The 16966-nt window shown below is 36.7% G+C and overlaps 1 protein-coding gene across 1 annotated transcript; it reads right to left on the bottom strand.

The window, feature by feature from the left end:
- Positions 1-2434: 2434 nt before the first annotated feature.
- Positions 2435-5800, bottom strand: LOC141595254 (uncharacterized). Its single transcript, XM_074415218.1, has 5 exons — positions 5490-5800; positions 4465-5356; positions 3578-4233; positions 2527-2619; positions 2435-2441 (listed from the first exon to the last, which is right to left on the bottom strand). The coding sequence occupies exons 1-5, from the start codon at positions 5798-5800 to the stop codon at positions 2435-2437; spliced, it is 1959 nt and encodes a 652-aa protein (XP_074271319.1).
- Positions 5801-16966: the final 11166 nt, after the last annotated feature.

The raw sequence follows: 16966 nt of genomic DNA, 5'->3' as shown, positions 1-16966 counted from the left end.
ACACAAAAAAATGTGACATATATCGCCGAGTAACTCGGAATAGTTACCTTAAGCTAGAAAAAGGCAAAATAACCCTTGAGAAAACCCTAAAAACAGTAGCTACCCATCATCCTCTACTATATAGGAGTCCCTTATATCATCCTCATAATCTTCACCTATTAAATACAACAAAAACACAATAATAATTATTAAAACCGAAATTATGCCCAAAATCATCTTAAATGGACATAATGAAAACTGAAATTAAAACATACTAGGATGTAGATCTTGAAGAGAGGATTCCGAAAATATAAATTTTGCGAAAATCGGACTAGAAACGAAGAAGTTATGATGAAATTACGATTGTAAGTTTATTTGATTTTTTTTTTTTTTTTTTATCTTCGGAAGAACACAGAACAAAGATCAAGACGTGATGAAGAATCATAATGAGACAGCAGCTAGCTTGCTAGCTATTAATTATACGTACGTTTCTTCATCGTTAAGTAATTTCGCTAGTTCCTAAAATCGTCTCGAGTTAAATTAAACCGGTTTTAGTACAATTTTCAAGAATAAAACAAAATCAATAATAAATAAATTTTAACGAATGAAAATAAAATAAACTCAGCTAGTTAACAGAAATAATAAGAAATTGGCCCGAAACGAAATTATTAGCGATTTTACATCGAAATAACCTTTTATTAAAGAAAAGGTTCAAATATAGTTTAAATTACTTTTAAACATTTCCAAACTATCAAAAATAATTATATTACTTCAAAATAAAATAAAATTATATTTTATCGAATTATTATTATTTCAAATAAATTAATATTAAATTAAAGTTGATTTAAAATATTACTTTTAAAATATAATAACGGTCCAAATTTACGGGGTGTTACAATCATCCTTCCTTTTAAAAAGTTTCGTCCCCGAAACATAAAAGAAAGAATCATTGTATATATATAAGTCCATCTTTTTAAAACAATTAAACAAAATTTTCAAGATATGAACGTATGAAAATATAAGTGTCCTTTCAATGGAACGGAGATACTCTTGGCGATCACTCAAGAACATCAATATTCCAATTCAAAGACATAAAAATACATTTTTACACCAACAAATGATAAAACTAATTATCAGACGTCTCCAATAACAAGCTTTAACACTAATTGACGTTAAAACCAGTGAAAAACATTAAAATATTTTCAAAACCTTTAGTTCAAATTTTTTTTTTTTATAATAAAGGTAATAACTCCATTAGCTATAGCTAAACCCTAATTACGGTTTCTAAACACTAAGCAAAGACTATTAACGCGGAGAATATGTAAGAAAAAGGAATAACCTCACGAGAAAAGTTCGGGATATTTAGCTAACATAGAAGCTTCAGGTTCCCAAGTTTCTTCTTCGACATTTCCACAACGCCAAAGAACACGAACTAGGGGCACAATTTTGCTCCTGAGTTGCTTGTTTGCTCTTTCAAGGATCCGGATTGGCCTTTCTTCCAAAGTCAAGCTAGGCTCTAAATCTGGAATTTCCTCTTGAATGACATGGCTCGGATCACTAATGTACTTCCTCAACTGAGATACATGGAAGACATTATGAACCTTGCTCAAATTCGGAGGCAACTCCAAACGGTGAGCAACGGGACCAATCTTTTCAATCACACGGAAAGGTCCAATGTATTTGGGACTTAGCTTCCCTTTTACACCAAACCGCTTCACCCCTTTCATAGGTGATACTTTAAGGAACACTCGATCATCAACCTCAAAGGAAAGTGGTCGACGACGGACATCAGCATAAGATTTCTGTCGATCTTGAGCGGCTTTCATGCGCTCTCTAATGATCTGAACCTGATTGACGGTCTCAGTCACCAAATCGGGTCCTAACACATGAGCATTTTGGACTTGATCCCAACAAACGGGAGTACGACATTTCCTACCATACAAAGCTTCATAAGGTGACATTTTAATAGAGGCCTGATAGCTATTGTTGTAGGAGAATTCAACAAGAGGTAAACATTTCTCCCAAGAAGTATGGAAATCTAAGGCACAAGCTCGGAGAAGATCCTCTAATGTCTGGATAGTTCTTTCAGTCTGTCCGTCTGTAGCGGCATGAAAAGCGGTACTCATTAGTAGCTTACTACCCATGGCTTCTTGTAAAGCAGTCCAGAAACGAGAACAGAATCTAGGGTCTCGGTCTGAAACTATATCTTTAGGAACTCCATGGTAGCGTACTATCTCTTTCACGTAGGCACCAGCTAAAACATTTAAATTCCATGTCTCCTTGATAGGTATAAATCTAGCACATTTGGTCAGTCGATCTACAACCACCCATACAACATCCTTTCCACCAGCAGTCCTAGGTAAAGCCATCACAAAGTCCATGGCAATGGACTCCCATTTCCAAAGAGGAACATCCAAAGGTTGTAGCAAACCTCCGGGCTTCTGATGCTCAATTTTCACTTTCTGGCAGGTAAGACATTTGCTAACATAATCTAGGACATCAATATTCATTCTAGGCCACCAAAACTGTAATCTCAAGTCTTTATACATCTTATCACCACCAGGATTAATAGAATAAGGAGAAAGATGAGCCTCATCAAGGATCCTCTTTCTTAACTCAGCTACATTCGGAACATACATCCTACCATGGTAACGAAGGTATCCATCATTATCCACCACACAATCCTTAGCTTGCCCAAGTTGGATTTTTGCTTGAATGGACTTGAAAGTAGCATCTTCAGGTAGGCAAGTACGGATCTCACGGTAAAAATCAGGTTATGCACTCAAAGCACTAAGATGGTCAAAACCCTTCTCAACAAGGCTTATCCCTAACTTTTGAAATTCTACGATAAATTCATGAGGTAATTCATGGATAGTGTTCAAAGAGTGACAACTCTTCCTACTCAAAGCATCGGCCACCACATTTGCTTTTCCTTCATGATAAATCAACTCAGCATCATAATCATTCACTAACTCTAGCCATCTTCTTTGCCTCATATTCAACTCTTTCTGGGTAAAGATACACTTCAAACTTTTATGGTCGGTATAAATTCGGCAATGAACTCCAATAAGGTAATGTCTCCATGTCTTCAAGGCATGCACCACCGCAGCTAACTCAAGATCATGAGTCGGATAATTCACCTCGTGAACTCTCAGCTGTCGAGAGGCATAAGCAATAACCTTTCTATTTTGCATTAAGACACAACCTAAACCATATTTTGAAGCATCACAATAAACATCATAGTCCACACCATCCTCAGGTAAGGTCAACACCGGAGCAGTAGTCAACCTAGTCTTCAATTCCAAGAAAGCATTCTCACATTCATCGGTCCACACATTCATCGGTCCACACAAACTTAGACTCTTTCTTCAACAATTGAGTCATCGGTCTAGCTATCTTAGAAAAATCTTTCACAAATCGACGGTAATAACCCGCCAAACCAAGGAAACTTCGAATCTCAGACACATTTTTCGGACTCTTCCAATCAACAACGGCTTCAATTTTGGCAGGATCTACCATAATACCATCTTTGGATATGACATGTCCAAGAAAAGCTACTTGATGTAACCAAAATTCACATTTAGAGAACTTAGCAAACCACTTTTGACGACGTAGAATGTCTAAGATGATACGAAGGTCTTTGGCATGATCTTTATCATTCTTTGAGAAAATTAAAATATCATCAATGAATACCACAACAAATTTATCGAGGTACTCACAAAAGGTACGATTCATTTGATCCATGAAGATAGCAGGAGCATTAGTCAATCCTAAAGGCATTACTTTAAATTCAAAATGTCCATATCTCGTGCTAAAGGCAGTTTTAGGAATATCGGATTCACGAACTGGAATTGGATGATAACCCGATCTAAGATCAATCTTGGAAAAAGTAGAAGCACCACGTAATTGGTCAAAGAGATCATCAATTCGTGGAAGAGGATATTTGTTCTTGACTGTCACACGATTAAGTTCACGATAATCGATACAGAGTCGCATAGATCCATCCTTTTTCTTTACAAAGAGAACGGGAGAACCCCAAGGAGAAGCACTAGGCCTAATAAAGCCTTTCTCAATCAAGTCATCAAGTTGGATTCTCAACTCTTTCAATTCGGAAGGAGCCATACGATAAGGAGCTTTAGCAATTGGTCCAGTTCCAGGAACTAGATCAATGGAAAATTCAACATCTCTTTCAGGAGGAATTCCAGGTAATTCATCTGGAAAAACATCTGGATATTCACAAACAACAAGAACATCCTTCAAAGGAGGAAGAGAAGAATCAGAAGTAGTCACTACGCAAAGAAATGCTTGATGACCCTTCTTCAAAGCATTCACCATTTTCATGGCTGAGATTAATTTCACACTAGCTTGCTTTCTAACTCCTTGATAAGATACGCGAGTACCCAAAGGACTTTTAAGAATAATCTTTTGATCTCGGCATTCAAATCGAGCATGATAAGTAAATAACCAATCCATGCCCAGAATAACATCAAATTCTTCAAGTGGGAATCGAACGAGATTAGCCGGAAAAATAGATCCCGATATTGATATAGGAACATTGGAATAGATATTAGAACAAGAAAAAATGTCACCGGAAGGTAAGGATATATCAGTGCTTTCACCAAGTGAAGATTCAAGAGGTAATTTGTCGGAGAGTTTCATCGATATAAATGACAAAGAAGCACCGGTATCGAATAAAACTAAACAAGGAACCTCAAATATTAAGAACGTACCAGTGACTATATCTGGGTGTGCCTCAGCCTCAGCACGGCTCATCAAGAAAATACGACCTCTCGGTCTCTCAGGAATAGCAGGTGTAGTAGCAACAGCAGTCTTCTTCGCAGGACATACATTAGCCTTATGTCCAGGCTTGTTGCAGAAGAAACATATAATAGGCCTATCCCTATCAAAGCAACCGACTCCGGGATGTGCTGGCTTATTACATTGGTAGCATACACGACTCTTAAGACCTTTGTTGTTTCTAGGAGATAGATTACGAGCACCTTGATTTGCTTGACCACTCGGAACAAACCTTCTCTTGTTAGAATAAGAAGGGGTAGAAGGAGAAACATAAGGCCTAGAAGGAACAACGTAAGGCCTAGAAGTAGGATAGAATGGCCTCTTGCCAAGAGAAGTACTAGTAGTACTAATAGTACGAGCCTCTTCATCGATAGCCCGTAAAGTACTCTCAGCCCATAAGGCATCATCATAGATCGAGACAAAGGATGTAGAATCTCTACGAATCATACTCTTAAGCTTTGGAGTAAGCTTTTCAAGATAAAAGAAAGCTTTTTCGTCTTCATTTTTGACAAGTCTTGTGGCATAGTGAGAAAGTTCATTGAATTTGTCGGTAAAAAGGCTTGAAGCAGAAGATTTCCCGCTTCAATTCCATGAACTCTTTAAGTCTTTGTTGTTTCAGCTCTTTTGGATAAAATCTAGTTTCAACTAGATCCTTAAAGCGATCCCAACCAAAGCCAGGCTCAAGAATAGAAGTAGGACCAGTCATAGATCACCATCTATCCGCTTCTTTCACAAGAAAATGAGAAGCCAATTTCACCTTGTCTCTTTCACGAACTTCATACAAGGCAAAACTCTTCTCCAATTCACGGAACCATCCAGTGAGTGCCACTGGATCTACTTCACCACCATACGTCTTAGTATTGTTTCGAGTTAATTGATTTGCCACCCAAGTATAAGTGCCAGGGGCACCTTCTGGAGGCGGGGAAGGAAGAGGAGCAGGAACAGGCTGATTTTGTTGATTTTGAAGAATCTGAGTGAGAGCTTGTAGGATTGCATTATCTACAACTTTTCTTGGAGGAGCCATCTTGCAAAAGAAGACATTGGCTTATTTAATAACGGCTTACTTAACAAATAGCAATCACAAAGAGACTACAACATAAGATCCTAAATCTACCCATCCTACCCGTCTCTCAAGTTTATTATTTTAAGGTCAAGTTATTTATAGTAGGGTGCACAAGCGTGCGTCGGGAGCAAATAAGCTCTGATACCAACTGTGACACCCTCAAAAATCGCGGAAAAATTAAACACGTAATTTCTAAATAAAAACTGCATGGATATGTTTGTAATAGGTTCATTATAGTAAAAACCTGTAATTTTTTAAACCTGGACCTGTTATAAAGATATCCAATTGGAAGGTGTCAAAACATGCAAGGTTTAAACAAACCTATTTACATAACCACCGCTAAAAATAGCGGAATACAAAATGATGCAAACCAAATGTACAGAGGGAGACATGTGTCCCTAAAAAGTGTGACATACGTGTCACTACAAAATGGGAACCAATCTAGGTTCCAAGGTTTCTTTGCTCGCTAGCTCGTCCGTGTACCCCATATAAGCATCACCTACCTGTCAATCGCATTTTATACAAACACGAAAGCCACAGTCAGTGGGGAGTAACTCCGAGTCCTCCCAGCCACGAAATGTCAAGTTAATATAACATGAAAGCATATAAATATGAGCAAATATAATACATAGCCCATATAAAGGCTAAACAATCAAGCTTTTCATGAAAAACATTCAATATAAACAACATATAGTCCTAGCAGGTGAATACTAGACCAACTCAAGCTACACTATCATGTGAGTCAAATAACACACGGGAATCCAAACTCTATCAACCATAGCCGGCTTGCATCTCACCTTCTATGATTCATAGAATCATCAAACAAGAAAGGGCATTATATCTAGAGACAGGCATAAGTTCCTAGTACAGTCAATAGTCACTTTGTTACTCGAGTCTATACCACGAGGTAGGGAACCTAGTATTTTGGCTCAGAGGTTACATTTAAAACATGGCCAAGATACGACTCAACCCTAATCTTAGACTGCGCAGACCTAGAGAAATGCGGATAAAACCACCGCACCCAAGACTCATGATAAAACCACATGAGTACCCTAAGGAGTCCACCAAAGGGTTGGCTAGTACTTAAGCTGACCATCTACTCACAAAATAGGCAGAAAGGTCATGCCCCAGCTTGGATATAAACCCACCAAGCCAGGAACACAAAGGCTATTAAGCCGTGAACATACACTCGTCAAAGACTATAATGACCTATCTATGACAATAACTGAAAATACTCACTTAAGACCTCGTCCCAAGTGAATACTTTAGCCAACTTAACAATAAAAAGGGCAAAAAGTCCAAACTTGTAAATATAAATGATCACAAGCTAGCATATGGAAGGCTACACAAGAATATAATCCAATGACATTCCAACAATACAATCCAATATGGCCAAGGTACCAAGTTTCCAAAATATGAATTATAAATATCAAGGCATTAATATATAGCATCCAATTACAACCAAAGTCATCCACTGTTATCTAAACTTACCGCAAAGACAAATCCCCGACCCAAGTCCCACGACGGGTCATTGGTCAAATCAGGGCTGACCGGTTTAAACCTAATTTGACCAAACTCATTCGGTCATATTGGGCCAGCTCAGAGTCTTGGTTCATTTTGACTCAAATCACATAATTCAACATAATACAAATAATGTGAAAATTATCAACATAAGGGAAACTTATTCTAACTTATAAACTAACCCATTTCCAACAATTTCTCCTACTAATAAAAATTACTAATACGCCAAAATGTAAGCATTGTTCAAATGTACAAATGACAACTACAAAACATCAAACAAAAGCTCAAACATACAATCCGAACAACGGCCAAACCCGGCCACACACACGGCAACACACACACGGTCACACCCACACCACATACACAAACCACACATGGCACACACACGGCCCGTGGGGCCTGCTCACGGCTTGATTTGGGGCTGTTTTGGGCAGCCCTACGGTCTCCTTCCTTCTCCATCCAAAACCCGTCTCAACAATGTTACAAAACCATTCCAACGACACACAACCATTAACAATTCAATTCAACACTACCAACCTTTGAATTATACCTCCTAATAATCATACTTTAACAAATATATTCATATAAAATAAATTTAACATATTAACAACCACATAAACATCCAACACACAAAAAAATGTGACATATATCGCCGAGTAACTCGGAATAGTTACCTTAAGCTAGAAAAAGGCAAAATAACCCTTGAGAAAACCCTAAAAACAGTAGCTACCCATCATCCTCTACTATATAGGAGTCCCCTATATCATCCTCATAATCTTCACCTATTAAAAACAACAAAAACACAATAATAATTATTAAAACCGAAATTATGCCCAAAATCATCTTAAATCGACATAATGAAAACTGAAATTAAAACATACTAGGATGTAGATCTTGAAGAGAGGATTCCGAAAATATAAATTTTGCGAAAATCGGACTAGAAACGAAGAAGTTATGATGAAATTACGATTGTAAGTTTATTTGATTTTTTTTTTTTTTATCTTCGGAAGAACACAGAACAAAGATCAAGACGTGATGAAGAATCATAATGAGACAGCAGCTAGCTTGCTAGCTATTAATTATACGTACGTTTCTTCATCGTTAAGTAATTTCGCTAGTTCCTAAAATCGTCTCGAGTTAAATTAAACCGGTTTTAGTACAATTTTCAAGAATAAAACAAAATCAATAATAAATAAATTTTAACGAATGAAAATAAAATAAACTCAGCTAGTTAACAGAAATAATAAGAAATTGGCCCGAAACGAAATTATTAGCGATTTTACATCGAAATAACCTTTTATTAAAGAAAAGCTTCAAATATAGTTTAAATTACTTTTAAACATTTCCAAACTATCAAAAATAATTATATTACTTCAAAATAAAATAAAATTATATTTTATCGAATTATTATTATTTCAAATAAATTAATATTAAATTAAAGTTGATTTAAAATATTACTTTTAAAATATAATAACGGTCCAAATTTACGGGGTGTTACAATTTATTCATCATGTTTTGGTTTTGTTAGTATGATTGACACCTTATTAACATGTTAAACTTGATAATGAGTGAGTAGTTTTTAGCTAGGATTAATGGGGAATTAAGGGAAACAAACATGGGGAATGATTCATGCTTAATCTAATATGTTCTTCATAATTAATTTGCTTGCTTGTTGTGATTTCAACTTATGCACATGTTATGTTTGATGAAATGCTAAGCCTATGAATCCTTGCATTTCTTACCCATCACTTATCTTTTCAATGAGACTTGTAAGACATAAACCAACTCGAGTCTCATTAGACCATGCATATAGTTGAATAGGAAGGACTAAGTCGACCTGTAGGTGTTGTACAATCTAATCGATTCGGCTCCGGGACCCAAACCTTCTTAGGGATCGTAAGATATACACCAACTCGATCTCATCACAATAATAAGTGCTTGCTATTTGATTGAGAACATGTTTCTATGATCAATTCCCATGAATCCCATATGACCCCATGACATCCTAGTATCCTTTATTAATTGTCTACACCTTTACTTGCTTGTTTTACTTTGTTGCTTGCATTAGTTTAGAACAAAACTACAAACCCAAATCAATTGTGACACTAGCATAAATTGAGATAGATAGACTTAGAACCGAAAGCACACCGTCCCGTGGATCGACCTCGACTTAACCACTAACTAGTTGTTTGTTGAGAATTATAAATGTATTTGATTGGGAGACACGACGACAATCTCACCCACCGAAATGGCGCCGTTGCCGGGGACGGTGTTATGTGATTAAGTTCTTACTTGTTTGTCTATTTTAATTGTGCTTTAACCTTGAGGAACTCGTTCCTCAAGGTTCGTTCTTACCATTCTTATGTAGTTTCCTTGCTTGTAGTTGTTTCCTTGTCTTAGCTATGATGGCTCAAGACTTGCCATATGGAGTATGTGGTGGATCTTTTGAGTATGACTATGGGTATGGGGAGTTTTAGGAGAAAGTCAACACAAACCTACCTTACAACTCATACAATGAAAATCCTAACTACTACCCCAAAATTTCCCACCAAAATCACCACATCCAATATCAACAACAACCACCCACCAAAAAATCATTTTACAATGAATTCCAAATACCACAATACAACCACTTTCACACCCAACCACAACAAAAAGATGAGCCTAACATTAACATTCAAGGCATGATTCTCCAAATGATGGGAGACCAACGAAATTTCGTCACACAAATGCTAGAGGAGAGCCAAAATAGGGACAATGTTCTTCAAAGCATTGTTACCCATGGTGAGGAGTTGACAATTCAAATTTCCCAAATAAAAGAAGCCCAAGTAACTACTCCTCACCATTCCTTAGACATCGATCATGAATGCGAGTTTGAAGGAGTTACCTTTGATGGCAAGTGGGAAGACCCAATTTCCTTGAACTCCTGTGAGTATGAAAGTGTGGTATTTGATGAGGAATATATGAGGTTGAGTAATAAGCCAAATACTCTTAGCCTTTGTGAGTATGAGGGTGTGTCATTTGATGTGAACATAGAGGTGTTGGAGGAAGAATTAATGAAGAAAAGTGAAGCCCCCATTTATGATTCCTATGAAGATAGCCAAGATGGCAAGATCGTGTTTTGCAAGAACTCATGGAGTAAGGAAAGGGAAGTTTGTGAGATCACTCTACTTGAGGAGCCTATCCTTGAGAAATTTGAGATATCTTATCATGAAGAAGGAGAATGCCCCTTCCCTATTGCCTATGAAGACTATTTTACACCCACCATGGAACCTATGATTATTGGAGATGATATGGTGAATCTCCTCCAAAAAGTCAAATCGGCATATAAAGGATACTTGGTGGAAAAGCTCAAGAACAAACTTGCAAATGAACTTGCTTGTGGAAATTTGGCACCCACAACATCAATTCCTAAAGTATCCGGTCATCAATGTTATGAGAATTATCCTTCTACTTTGGAAGGATTGAGTAATCAAAATATTATCATCATCACCAAAATGAAAAAGGAAGATGGCAAGCAGAAGTTTATAGATAAAAGTGAGCCATACTTCATTAACAAGAATCATGGGCTTGTTGGTTTGAAGCATTGCAAATACTCAAGTGCCAAGAGGAAGATGAAAAGGAGAATGAATAACAAATTCCCTTGGCCAAGCTTTGTTTTGAAGTTAAGAAAATCATACTTATGCTTATTTGGGGCTTGTTCACAAGCTTCTGATCTCCTTCTAAGGGCCTTGAGCTCTATGGACAAAGAATCGCGACAATTTGAGCTAGTTTGGTGGAGTCCTATCTCAAACCACCAATTGTAAGATATTCCTTCCCATAATATTTGCATTGTATAAAGTTGTATAGTATTGTATATAATTTCGCATTTTTTGCATGAGAGTAGTGAGGGAGGGTTTCTTACCCATTTATTGAGCATAACTTCAGAAAAAGATAAGAAGGAATCACAAAAGGGTTCAAGGGAACGATTTTTGAAAGAAAAGAATAAAGGAGTGAGAAAGACGGCACAAGACGCTCGTCCCAAGGGCAAGACGCTCGTCTAGAGCCTTGTCATGAGCATTACTTGATCCTGATCCACAATCCGCTCGGATTCAAAACAAGACGCTCGTCTCGTCAGGCAAGACGCTCGTACTAGTCCTGAGACGCTCCTCCTGAGCATGGACTTGGAAATAGTTTTTAGCTGGAAGAGAATCCGCTCGGATTCCCAGAAAGACGCTCGTCCCGCATGAGACGCTCGTTTCAGGCACGATACGCTCCTCCCCAGCCAGTCTCAAAAGAGCCAAGATCACTGACTCAGAATCCGCGCGTATTCATTTCAAGACGCACGGATTCCCCCTCGAAGATGCTCGTCCCGACTTCAAGACGCTCGGATTCCTTTGATTTTAGCTGGAAACTTCGTGAAGTCCGCCCGAGCCCGACTCTTATTCGCTCGTCTTCCACCCCTTTTTCTTTATAAACACCCCCACCATCCCTCATTTTCCTTATCTTAAATACCCAAAATCTCACATCATCATCTCCCAAACACCCCCATCACAAAATCAACCCCAAAACCCTAACTTTTTCAAATAAAAAATGATGAACCTAAGAGGAAAATGCAAGAAGTTCGCTGAGACCTCACCCAAGAAGCGCAAGGGCACTTCTTCATCCGCCCAAGGAGAGGCAAGAAGCTATCGCAATGTGATGATAGGAAAGGTGGAGCAACTCGAATTTTTTCCGGAAGTGATCTTCGCTTGCGATGAACATCGTCAAAAATTCCTCACATTGCTAGGTAAGCATTTTGAGCCGACTCAATTCATTGATACCAAAGTTTTAGAGGTCCTAGGTATAAGGTATCAAACTGAAATGTTCTTTGATGCTTTGGGGCTTAGAAAGCTATTCTATGCCCATGAGGATGTAAAGTTCATATACCTATTATTAGACTCCTTTAATAGTGAACTAATTAACTTGTTAATTATATGTTCTTTAGATCTAGTGCATGCATAACAAAATGAAATATTTATAAGGAAAACAATGTCCCTTACATTGATGGTTGGTTCGAAATATAGGGCACAAGTAAGGTCACCTTCCTTCACTTGGTCTTGAGCTTAATGAGATGGATGATCCTCCTAAGACTCCAAGTATAGAAGACACTCCAATAAGTTACACCCAAGATTAATCCCAAAAATTCCTACTAATATTAAGTAGATATGCAGTAGAAATGTAACCTTAATAATACTAATATTTCTAGTATTACTACCTCAAGTAATAGATTGAGTGTATTAGTATTTGTGAGAGTTTTTTAGCAATTGCATGTGAGGGAAAACTAGAGAGAAAAACAAGCAAAGAACAACATGAAAAATGAGCAACTAATGCTCTATTTAGAGAGCCAAAAACCGGTGGCCTCACCCATGTAGGGAATATATTTGTTTTTTTTTTTTACTCTTTTGTATAGTGTAGGTAGAGTGTAGGGAACATATATGTAAGATGTAATATGAATAAAGCTTGTGTGATATGTCACAATCACACTTTAATCAACACAAATAAAAGACAAAAGAGCATCTTTTGTTCTCTTCATTTGGCCGAAAATATGGGTCCATTTTGGTCCATTTTTATCTTTTGTCATTTGTCCCACAAATGCTTATAAGTCATATGTTTAAGTATCTTACATATTTAATTATTAATGTAATCATTTAACACTTAAATATTACAATTAATAATATAGTATACACTCCACTTTTTGAGTAGTATACTACCATTATATTAACATATAATGGATCCCATAATTATTAGTTAGTTAAAATTACAACTTCTTGTAACTTTAAATAATTAATTACCTCTACCTCTAAACTTATATAATACCTCAACTAATTTAGTAATTTAACACTCAATTACTAAATTAAATCTTATTTAATCACATTACAATAAGACGTAAAATTGCACTCCCATAATTAAGGAATTAATTAATCTGTATCACATACAATTAATTAAATATCTATTTGGGCCTCATCCTATAGGTGTGACCTAAAGGGATCAACTGACCACCACCGTCACACGACAGTAATGTCAAACTCTAGTTAGCCAATCATTACCGATAAATGACGATCAGTCGACTATATAAAGAATCATCCCTCACGTACTCTTAGTATGAGATTTAATTATGATATTAAATCATGTGATCGCACTATTGTCGAGGACACATTTCCCAACAATATCTTACTTGTCCTAGACAAGTGTGCGTCACCATTTCTCTTGTCCTATTACAATCTCCCACTCAATGCAAGGTGTCTTGCAGGCCGTACTTACATTTGATCATATCTTGAGTGGTTTTCTCGATCTGGTGATTAACTGTCTGGCCGGAATTATCTATCATAGATACCTTCCGAGCGTGGCCACGCATTTCCAGTTAACTACTCCTCGAGTGGCCTTGAGATTTCAAACAACCCTGACAAGGGGTGGACAATTCCTATCGCCCTATTCTCTTCGTTCATCCACAGTCCATCATAACCCCAAATATACCCAGTTTGACCTCATTTATGAAATCGTAGAGTATAAATCAAAGCTAATCAGAAGTTGTGCGAACTTGGGCGAATAGTCTCTAGTCAAAAGAATTGACTCATAAGAATACTATAGTAGCTCTTCCCACGACCAGGCTTTATGAATTACCAGAACTCTATAAGCGGTCACTGCCCGACAGAGTGTCCCATATAGTCTGCCTATGTGATCGACTAGTCATCCCATATGACTCTATGGAACTTGAACTTGCCATCAATCGCATCACACTCTAGTCACTACGAGACGTCACCTCATATAAGTAACTAGGGGCGAATACCATGTCAATCCAGTTCACTTTAATGGGGTTCAATTTGTCTCTACAACCCATTCGGATACGACAAGGTGGCGGGTGAATTTAATAAAACCCAAACGATAAATGTGATTATTGCATATGAATAGTCAATACACTATCACTACTTCATATCTTATAATCTTTAGTGTATTATTAACACTAGTTTAGATGCAATAAGAGCTTGGAAAGTAGATATACCCGATATCCATATATTCCAACTTTATTAATTGCTATTTTCTTCCATTCAATGTCATCTCTAATGACATGAATTTATCCAGGTATATGTCTAGACTACTTACTAAACTTGGGCTCTTTAACTTGAAAGATGCTCCCACTGTTATCACATAACTTGTGATAAAGTCATTTGTAGAGGGATTCACCCTTAATCCACACATTGACGATTTTATCACAATTTACTTAGAATCCTTTTGTAGAATTTGCAATGCGCGAAACTAAAACACCTTTCTTAGTCTCTTACTCCTTTATCAATAAGACATCCTAGGATTTCAACAAATCCTTTTAAGTTTGAAAACTAAGGTTTGTGCAACACTTCAACACCTAACTTAATTTGTCATCCAAACATGTGAACGAATCCTTAATTCTTCTCAAGAATACCAAGGATGTTCTTTAAGGCTTTCACAAGCCATAATGTGGGAATTATCCCTTTAATTGACTTATTATGCTCTCAGCATATATCACATCATGGCACGTGCGTCTGTTGGCATACATGATCATTTTAATGGCGGAAACATTAGAATTCAATTTCATGTGATCAACAACTTAATAGGTTCAATGAATGATTATGACTCCATCATAATAATTCTACTTCCATCAACATGAATAGCCTATTTGACCTTGTTGTTGTTGTACAACAGATGTGAAATATCTTATCCTCATAAGACTCTCAACTCTATGCCAATATTCTCTCACATGGATTCAAAATCTAAAATACTTTGCATCCCATTCCAAGTCTCCCAACCACTCTTGCCAGAAGAGAGCATTGGTACATTATTCTCAATAAGTCATATGTGATCAACATATAAGACATGGAGAAACAACTCTAGCTCCCACTTAACTTCATGTATATCATGATTCTTCAATCATGTGAATGAAACAATTCACTATTATCACATGAACGAAAAGTATAATCCTTTAATGCTTGCTTAAGATCATACTAAGATCACTTAAGAAGGCTACGCATAATATGTTAGGATTCTTAGATCTTCATCTAATATTTTGTGTTTCAAACACTTCCTTCTCTAAATTCCCATTTTAGAAAAGCAAATTTTATTTGCCATTTTTCATTAAAATGAAATGCGGCAATTCCTAACATAATTTATCTTGATCAACATCTTTATGTAAATCTTATGCATTTGTGTACTCTAAAGCTCTATTTATCTTTAAAGAGACCCTCACTTTAAAGTAAATCTACTCATGAGTAACCATTTTCGTATTATAATGCTTCGGCTCATATGTAAGAATTAAGAAGGTCGTGATACTATCACTTTCACAAAGTAATATTTTTAAAAAATAAGACATGTGCGATAAACTCCCACTGAACTATGCTCTGATTCTATCTTTATAGACTATAGTTCAATACCAACTCCCACTTTATAATTTTATTACTTTCACAAAGTAACATTTCAACTATAAGAGATGTTTGTGACGATTCAATCTACTCCCACTCTATCTCTCAGAAATACATCTATCTTCTTGAGAGATAGCTTTGTGAGTCACAAACATATATATTTAACGGAGTATTTAGGAGTTTTCTTAGACTATGTATTAGCTTTCAAAAGGCCATCCTAACATGGCAGCTTGATAATATGCCAGTCTTATCCATGTCATGTCTTTAATAGACTCTCTATTCTAGGTATCTCCTGGTTGACCATCAGTTTAGAATAATGTGTCCATATGGTATCGTAAATTCCCTACTTGATGAGTTCAAAAACTCATTACAACTTTAATTGATTTTACACAAGTAAGTTGTTACTTTTAGTAATAATGACATAAGGAGAATCAAATTCATAGCTTATGGACATATAATGATCCTATCATCATAATCGTCTATTTGATCAATTTAAGTTGTCTATCTAAGGTTTATCTACGCAAGTAATTAATGATGATGTTTTTAGAACAAGTAACCATAATAAAACAAGTGACTTGGGTTGCAAACCAAGTCACCAATATCCAAAATACAACCCGTGTTTTAAGGATACAACCCAATTTCCAAGTCACACAAGGAAATCAAAATAGTTCTAAAAACTTCAAATACATCATAAAATTAAAGACAAAGCAAATTAAAGCCAAGCTTCCATTGATCCATCACCACGGTTGGCTACTTTAGCTTCCCACATGATCATCTAGGCTTGCTTCTCCTTGCCTTTGTCTTTGGTAGGAGGCGCTATTTACAATAAAAAGGGTAATCATCACAACTTGTATCAACATACCAAAGTTGAGATTGAAACATAAAATATAGGGATAATTATATACCTACTGGAATAACCTTTCCAGTTTTGATGTCGCCAAGGTATTTGGAACAGTTTCTCTTCCAATGCCCAACACCACAACAATAGTGTCACTTGTCCCCGGTGGGGGCACTGTACTTGGGCTTGGAGGTACTAGCTTCACAAGCTTTAGCTATATTCCTATTGGGAGTTCGCTTCTTCCCCTTCTTCCCGCCTTTCTTGAAGGTTCCCTTGCTCTTATGATTGACATTGAGCACATCTTTTGTGGTGCTAACAAATAGCCCCATGTCCCTTTCGGCTTGCACAAGCATTTTG

The sequence above is a fragment of the Silene latifolia genome, chromosome 8 (genome assembly GCF_048544455.1).
Source record: "Silene latifolia isolate original U9 population chromosome 8, ASM4854445v1, whole genome shotgun sequence".
NCBI lineage: Eukaryota > Viridiplantae > Streptophyta > Magnoliopsida > Caryophyllales > Caryophyllaceae > Silene > Silene latifolia.
The sequence above is the reverse complement of the archived record's forward strand: the minus strand, read 5'-3'. Positions and strand labels throughout refer to the sequence as shown.